This window comes from Maylandia zebra, linkage group LG12, assembly GCF_041146795.1.
Source record: "Maylandia zebra isolate NMK-2024a linkage group LG12, Mzebra_GT3a, whole genome shotgun sequence".
NCBI classification, from domain to species: Eukaryota; Metazoa; Chordata; class Actinopteri; order Cichliformes; family Cichlidae; genus Maylandia; species Maylandia zebra.
Window position 1 is genome coordinate 34,708,169 of NC_135178.1, and position 8,450 is coordinate 34,716,618.

Here is an 8,450-nt window from a genome sequence, read left to right on the forward strand (position 1 = left end):
AACCTCAGTTTTATCTGAACTTAGAATCGCAAAGTTACAGGTCATCCAGGTCTTTATGTCTTTTCCTGCAGTTTAACTAATGAGTGTCAAAAATCTGAAGTGGTTTTGTTAATTTCATTTTCCTGATTGTAACTGGGTTTAGAAGCAGGTGATTCACTTTGAAATGTAAATTCACCACAGTAGAAGAATACAGGAAGAGTTTGGCATGTTCAAGTTCATCACTCCACAGAAATATGCCACACACAGACTGACATTGGGGAGTGATCGGTAACCTCCTCAAGCCTGTAGGTAAAAGCTTTAATGGTGGAAGCGTTGAAACAGTAGGGCAGTGATTTAGAAAAGCTTCAGCACCGACATGTCAAAGGCAGGGAGGGGAAATTTACAGCTAAATAGACCACAAAAAGTAGAGGTTGGCTTTGTTATATGGCCCGGGGAAAGTGAGGCATGTTAGTGTGTATGCTGCAGCGCGGCTCGAGTTGCCAGCTAGCTCACAAGCATGACTGTTTTTGTTCAATAAAACAACCTCCAGTGAAATAAACGTTTATTTACACTTTTTGATAAATAAAGAGTAAAACTGTTTAAGATTACAAAAATGATCTGCACCTGTGTGCCGTACTCGTGCAGTTAGGATCAGTTCACTCCCCTTACATTAAAAAGTGACATTGTTATAATAAGAAGAAAAGGAAACAAAGAGGAAACACGAACTGACCCCAGATTACATTTAATATTCTCTTCAAATTATAAAATCCTAATTACTGAAAAGATACAAAAAACTAAACAAAAACTGAAATGCAGATGTACAGTTATTCTGTTATTACATTCTACAATGTGACATATGTGTTACGATCTTGTATGTCCATGTGTTTGTTTGTGCAGGTGTTGTGTTTTTTCTATGTTAATTTAGCTGTGCCAGGGCCCTGTTCCGATTGGTGCGTGGATATACTGCCCCGGCGTGATTGGATCCAGCTGGAGAACCCGCCCATTAAAAGGAGGCTGGAGTGCTACAGCGAGAGAGGTCCTCGCGTTTCTCCTCATCACCCAGCAGTAGTCCTGTGGTAGCCGCTGGCTGCAGTACGTTTGAAAGTTGTGGAAGTGGAGTGGGTAGGGGTGAGCTGCCGTTTCTTTTGATCACCCGTTTTCTCCTGTTTTGAGTTAGCTAAGGAGGTCAGACTCTGTCTTTATTTTTGACTTTGTTTTGGTAAGGTCAGGGGTGCGGGATTTGTGTAGGTTTGTTCTGTTTATTGTTTTGGCCTTGGCTCACCCTGAAGTGTTGACACTCCCGTTTTGGTTCTCTTTATTCACATTGTAAATAAATCACCTCATATCTAACGGATTTGTTTCGTGTGACTGCTTGGGTCTTGGGGGGGAAGCGAGTGCCTCGCTAATGTTATGGCCTGGCCCTAGACGGGTCGTAACATATGTTTGTGGATTTAGCTAAGGTCCAGCCTTTAGGGAGATTTAAACATTTACAAACATGAGCCTATCAGACTGAGGCACAGCCTCGGTAACCTAAAGGGCACCAAATATTTACACTTCCAAATCATGTCGCCCAGTGCCACTTTGGAGTAGATAGAGTCCTTTGTTAGGTAAACTAACACAGGACAATGTTGATCTGTGACGTTGTTGAAGGAGTGCAAGTCCTCAGTCAAAAATAAAAACACCCTCTGGAGACCCCATCAAAGCATTTAGTGGTTTCTTTCACAAACTGTCGTCATTCTGCTGAAGCTTTCAGACAAAGTTCCTCAACCTTGAGTTACATCAGTTTAGCTTCAAAAGAAACTGGAAAAGTGCTGGTATGGGAAGGTAAGCATTTATAAAATTTCAGTCTCACTCTTCAAGTATCCCGGTCTGCTACATGTGACAGATTTGAACTAAGTGGGTGCACTGCTTCGTTCTGGTGTCTACACGCTTAGGAAGCCTCCTTGTTTGAAAGATCACAGCGCTTTCCCTTTTAATGAGCTTTCAGTGGAGGAGCTTCTCAGTGTCCAACACAGTAATTGTCCATGTATGTAGGCATGAGCTCATAAACAAGGCCTCTAAAAACAGTGCTGGGGTCAGTGTCGTCTGATGGGTGGCTCCAGCTTGTTGGACAGGGCGGTGAGCACCTGGTCAAACTTAGAGTATCGCAGAGCCTGTTGCTCCTCGGCCCCCCGGCTCCCCCACAGCAGCCGCATCTGGAAATCAGTCAGGAAAAGCTCCAGGACTTCGGCCTGCTCCCCGAAACCTGCAACATCACATCAGTTTAACATTATTAGCAGCACAGGAGTGTAGAAAGGAACCGGAGACTACCATTTCTACCACAGAGGTCCCTGTAACTGGACCTGTCTCAAACATGAACAAGAACAGAATATATGTGTGTGAATAAGAGGGATGGACAGGGAAGCTGCAAGGAGCAGAGGTAATGAAGGTAGAGTTTAAATATCAGAGGTCAACTATCAGAATAGACATAAAGTGCACAAGAAAGGTGAAGAAGAGAGTGAAGCCAGGGTGGAGGGGGTGTGGATGAGCACGAGGGGTGATGTGTGACAGAAGCCAGAGCAAAGAGAAGTTTTATTACATGGAAGTGAGACCTGCGGTTGGCATGACAAGAGGTGACATGACATCATACCCATAGGGAATAGGGTGCTCCTGATGGATGAAGACCCCATCAGGAGCAGAAGAAGAAAGGAAGAGTTTATTTACAGGAAGTGAAAGAGGAAGTTCTTGCAGTTCACTATACAGCCTTGGGTTGTTCATTTGGCCTACCAGTCGTGAAGCTATTTCTTACTGATTGATAATAATATAAACTTCAACTTAAAATAAACCATCAACTCAAGAATGACCTTAGAATGGGATTTAGGAAATTAAAACACTTTTCCTAATTATTTTTTATAATCAGATTATTTAATGCTGCAGCATGTACCAGTCTCTTCAATAAAAGGTTTCAAATGTAGTTTGACTTGCATGCATTTCATGCATGCCTCAATCTGACTTTATTATATTTTATTGCAGGTTGCCACCTGGTTGGAACCAGTGTGTTGGACTTTTTCCAGATTGAAAAAAAATACATGCTCTAGTCTACCAACGCTTAAGTGGCTGCTAAGAAATGCTAGGCTACTTTTCTGCTAGAACTTGAGGAAAGCAGTATTTAAAAAAAGAAAGGGGAAAACGTGAAAGCACATTAGAAACAACATGAAGAACAGCAGTAAGCTGCAGCACCTAACATGCGATCCGTGTTCCTGCAGTGGAATGGCAACTGTGTGGAGAGTAAATACAGCAGGTCCCAAGACGGATCCCTGTGGTCTTTCGTGTTTAAATTTTCTAAAGGCTTGTATTTAATTTGCTAATGTTATAAAGCAGACATACTGCATTTTGTTTTTGTCTCTCACCTTGTAATTTGCTCTCAGCGTTAGAGCGGTAGATGCCCCCTAGCTGGGCAATGGTTCTCGCCGCCCCGAGGTGGAACATGACCACTTCCACCCCAACTTCCACCGTCTCCCATAGTTCTGTCCCCTCCTCACCCACCACTGCATTCTTCTCCATCAGAGTCAGAAGAGGGAGGACGTGGGGGAAAGTGGTGTTGGACAGCGGACAGCTTTCTGGAGAGTTGAAAGACAGATACAGAGATCATGTTTGTTGTGGAAACAATGGTGTAGCACCAAGATATGAGCAGGAATTGTTTCTCCATGCTTTTATCATGTGGTGTCGAGTTCAGGAGACGCTCTACCTCTTCCATCGTTCAGGCTCTTCATAAATGGCCTGAGAGTTTTTTCATAGAGAATGGCACCTTCTGTGTGCCGCTGCCGTAACGCCATCCAAGTCTCCTGCAGACGGGACACCTGAAAGACCGAAGAACAACACTATTGCTTTTGTGCCTTCCTCTCGTTTTGTATATATTTGTTTTATTCGATTTGTCTTACTATTTGTATTACCTGCACAGCTGAACCCACAATTGTTTGACAGCTAATCTTATAGAAATTGTCCCTGTCTTTATTTTTTTCAGTCTGAAAATATAGTTGAGATGTATATGATTCCTAAAAATATTCAGAGGTGATGTCTTTTTTTATGTAAAGACAGTTTTGAATATATACAGAAACTTTGCCAGAAAAGACAGGCCAAGTTAAAAATATATATTAACAATAACTAAGAAAAAATATAAAATGAAGAAACTTTTCTGCATTTGAGTTAATAAAATCACTGAAAGGTTAATAAGTTATCAATAAATGACTTTGCCCCTTTTGTTTGAGGATGTGATGAAGCACCCTGATATCAGAATTGTGACATTTTACAGCCTGACACCTTGAGGCAGGGAAACCCAAAAGAAGGCCGAAGGCTAAATCATGTAAGCGATAACATTAAATATCAGTGGGCCTCTTAGCTATTCCTGAAATTAAGCATCTTCACTAAAGGTGATAATAATAATAATAATAATAATAATAATAATAATAATGGATTGCATTTATATAGCACTTTTTGGGGCCCTCAAAGCGCTGTACAATTCCACTATTCATTCACTCTCACATTCACACACTGGTGGTGGCAAGCTACAGTTGTAGCCACGGCTGCCCTGGGGCAGACTGACAGAAGCGAGGCTGCCATATTGGGCCATCGGCCCCTCTGGCCATCACCAGTAGGCGGTAGGTGAAGTGTCTTGCCCAAGGCCCGGGGCTCGGACAGTCACATATTAAACAAATATGTAAGACTGCGGTCTTCCATTTGCGCAACATCTCTAAAGTTAGAAATATCCTGTCTCAGAGTGACGCTGAAAAACTAGTTCATGCATTTATTACTTCCAGGCTGGACTACTGTAATTCATTATTATCAGGATGTCCAAAAAACTCGCTGAAAAGCCTTCAGCTAATCCAAAATGCTGCAGCAAGAGTCCTGACAGGGACTAGAAAGAGAGAGCATATTTCTCCTGTTTTGGCTTCCCTTCATTGGCTTCCTGTTAAATCCAGAATTGAATTCAAAATCCTGCTCCTCACATACAAGGTCTTAAATAATCAGGCCCCATCTTATCTTAATGACCTTGTAGTACCATATCACTCTATTAGAGCACTTCGCTCTCGCTCTGCAGGCCTACTTGTTGTTCCTAGAGTATTTACAAGTAGAATGGGAGGCAGAGCCTTCAGTTTTCAGGCCCCTCTTCTGTGGAACCAGCTTCCAGTTTGGATTCGGGAGACAGACACTAGCTCTGCTTTCAAGATCAGGCTTAAAACTTTCCTTTTTGCTAAAGCATAGTTAGGGCTGGACCAGGTGACCCTGAATCCTCCCTTAGTTACACTGAGTTATTAATCTCTGTCTCTCTTCCACAGCATGTCTTTTATCCTGTCTTCCTTCTCTCACCCCAACCGGTCGCAGCAGATGGCCCCGCCCCTCCCTGAGCCTGGTTCTGCCGGAGGTTTCTTCCTGTTAAAAGGGAGTTTTTCCTTCGCACTGTCGCCAAAGTGCTTGCTCATAGGGGGTCATATGATTGTTGGGGTTTTTCTCTGTATCTATGAAGCGCCTTGAGGCGACTTTTGTTGTGATTTGGCGCTATATAAATAAAATTGAATTGAATTGAATTGAACCGGCAACCTTCCGGTTACAAGACGAACTGCCAACTCTTTGAGCCATGATTGCGCCCTTATCAGTATACACAGTAGGCAAGGGGTTACAGCCTCATGTTTATTGTACTACGCTGTTCCATTAAGTCAATATTTGTTAATCTCTTACCTATACCCTGGTTTAACTTTACCCCGGGCAACCTTTGTTACACATTCCTTGCTCTTCCGGCTGTTTCCTGCGTGCCTCCCCTATCTCCATGAACACAAATAACCAAAGCTCCGTGCAGTGCATGTTTACCTGCGGAAGCTCCAAGGCTCTCATGACTGCAGCGAAGCCAAACATATTGCCCATTGTGCTCTTGAGCTCAGCAGCGATTTGGATGATTTTGTGAAGCAGGCAGGCTCGTTCTTCAGTCGTCCCCGTGCAGCCCAACACGTGCACAGCCAACATAATCGACATGGTTTGAAACCTGCAGGAATGTTATGTTATATCAGGTCATGTCAGCCCACACAGTGATCACACTTTGCTTAAAGAGGTCCTTAAAGTCAGAACAAGACTTCCAACAGCAGGAATAGGGAGACAACATTGAAAGGGAAAGCAGACATATGACTAAATAAATCACGTAGTTAAAAGAAGGCTAAAAAAAAGATGGAAAGAATTATAAATTACTATGAATAAATTAGGAATAACACACCATGTCATTGCTGTTGTGACACTCCTGTGTATAAATGCCCCACTTAACAGCAGAAAGTCTTATAGCCTGGTAACAAAGCCAGGTTGGTCTCTCTAGTCTAGTCTACTAACTTAATTAGCAGCATTATAGTTTATGGTTCCAGTTTGTAAAAACATTTGATAGTAGATAAATTTGCAGATAACTAAAAACCAACTTGGTGGACAAAAGTCTAATAAGGCTCATGTCAGATATACACCGTTCTATCACGCTAATGAACAGCTGAACTGGTTGAACAGTATTCACCTCTCCAGCAGGTCTAGTCTTAACTGTTGTCCATGTGGCAGCGTGAGCAGCTCCATCCCGGAGGTAACGCCCATCATTCTTTGCACCTCTGGCGTGACCTCCAGAATTCTGGCCACCTAGGAACACACACAGATGTAAGAACTGCTGCATTAGATTTCAGTTAGCGGAAACAGGATGAGCAGGAAAATACACTTTAAAATCTCCTGAAACATCTGCATGTTTTCACACATCAATAACACTTTGATTTAGAAATGGTTTAGAATTTGCATTCAAACAAATACCCCATAGTTTACCTGTTATCACTAACGCATAGCTAGCCCTAGATTTCCTTCAGCATAGTTGCCACTGCATTCAGACTAAAATAAAGAAATCCCTAAACCTTTCTGCAGAGCTGCAGTCCATCCTTAAAAAAGTCCCTATTACTTTACAAATATTGATTAGAGCAGCTATAAACAGTACCATGCAGTCAGCCTTGGTGATGTGTTTGGCCATTGTCCTGGGATCGACCTCCACCAGAAGCTCCTTCACCCTCCGCAGGACGCCCACTTCTAGAGGCTTATTCTCTTTTCCCATCAGTGGTGACTGGTACCTGCTGGGTTTGAAACAGGAGACCGTCTCCACCACAGGTGAAAAGTACACATTCCCATCCTCGGCCCTCAGTGGGTCGACTCCCGCTGACCCCTCTTCTGCCTGCAGCCTCTCCACATAGCTCTGAGGACCAGGGTACAGCTCTGTGTAGCAGCTCCCGTCTGCATGAAAGGAGGGAGAGACCTGGGTGTGGTGAGGTTGGGGTCTGTCAAGATGCTGTCTCTGTAGGGTGCTGCTGGGAGAGGGCAGAGGTTGGACGGTGTCCGAGCGCCTCGGCAGGGACGGAGTCACAGTGGGAGTCCGGCTGCTGGACGGAGTTCTGGATGTGGGGGCTGAAGAAGAAGGGAGGGAAAATTAGGAAAAAGATGTTTACAAATATTTATCCGAATAAAGCAGAATAAATATATACATTTCGGACACTACTTGAGATACATAATAAGAGGAAGTGGCACATTCTATGTGGATGATTATTATAGACTAATGAACCCATGACAATGAAATATACTGATAGAAATATCATCAGTATAGCTGATCACTGTGGTTAATAGTTTTGAACAATTAATTTAGGGCTCTAAGGCAGAGAGGAATATTATACCATCATGGCTTTTGGGTTGACTCATAGTTAATTAATGGTAAACTTTCATATTTGTGCGCCTCTTATTTTCACCTTAGTCTGTGTCTTGGTGTTTCCCTTTTCCAGTTTAGTTCCTGCTTTATTTTGAAGGATAATTTCTTTTTTGCTTTCTGCATTTTCACTTCCTTTCTGTCAGTTTATTTCTGCCTTCATTATTGTCTAGACTGAGTTTACTGGTGCCATGATATTTCTCTCCCCGATTTGGATCTTTACTTTCATGTCATTTAGTTTATTCACCGTCTTGGTTTCTTTGACTTCACTCAGTCATGTCAGTTAATATCAAGCGGCGCTGCTCAATTTGTTTTTTAATAAACAGAAATGTAGATTCCTTTTTATCTTTAATTGTTGTCTCTGACTGCAATTAATCTACCGTGTGAGGACATCCACTAGAATCATGTGAATCATTTAATTAATTAGTCAATTAATAGGACACACCTACAGTATAATGTATCTTTTGAAGACTTGCATTAACTCTTTCGAACTCTATTGCAGCTTTACTTGGGAATTTTTTCTTGTTAATGTTTTTTTTCCTGATCATTAACTCATGGCCTGCTATTTGCTTTAATGTGCAATTTATTTGTCTTGTGAAACAACACGTTCACTTTTTTAAGTCAGAGGGCGAGGTAATGAAGTTCATGTAGATGAACTCACTATTTGAACACACTGTTTGATTAATGCACGCCAATAACCTTCTACTTACATCACACTCAATTACAACAGTTTATT

At 42.3% G+C, this 8,450-nt stretch overlaps 1 protein-coding gene across 1 annotated transcript; it reads right to left on the reverse strand.

Moving 5' to 3' along the window:
* Positions 1 to 526: 526 nt before the first annotated feature.
* On the reverse strand, positions 527 to 7,710 carry LOC143421412 (SH2 domain-containing protein 3C-like). Its single transcript, XM_076890527.1, has 7 exons — positions 7,686 to 7,710; positions 6,962 to 7,422; positions 6,503 to 6,618; positions 5,824 to 5,995; positions 3,707 to 3,818; positions 3,369 to 3,578; positions 527 to 2,224 (listed from the first exon to the last, which is right to left on the reverse strand). The coding sequence occupies exons 1-7, from the start codon at positions 7,708 to 7,710 to the stop codon at positions 2,055 to 2,057; spliced, it is 1,266 nt and encodes a 421-aa protein (XP_076746642.1). The 3' UTR covers positions 527 to 2,054.
* Between the last annotated feature and the right edge of the window lie 740 nt (positions 7,711 to 8,450).

What these genes read in the sequence shown, in the direction of transcription:
- LOC143421412 (XM_076890527.1), bottom strand. Translation starts at nt 7,710, where the DNA reads ATGAGTCAACCCAAAAGCCATGATG. An exon ending in TCACCAAGGCTGACTGCATG is followed by an intron (nt 6,619 to 6,961) that starts GTACTGTTTATA and finishes GTGTGTTCCTAG; the next exon opens with GTGGCCAGAATTCTGGAGGT. An exon ending in GAGCCTGAACGATGGAAGAG is followed by an intron (nt 3,579 to 3,706) that starts GTAGAGCGTCTC and finishes TCAACTCTCCAG; the next exon opens with AAAGCTGTCCGCTGTCCAAC.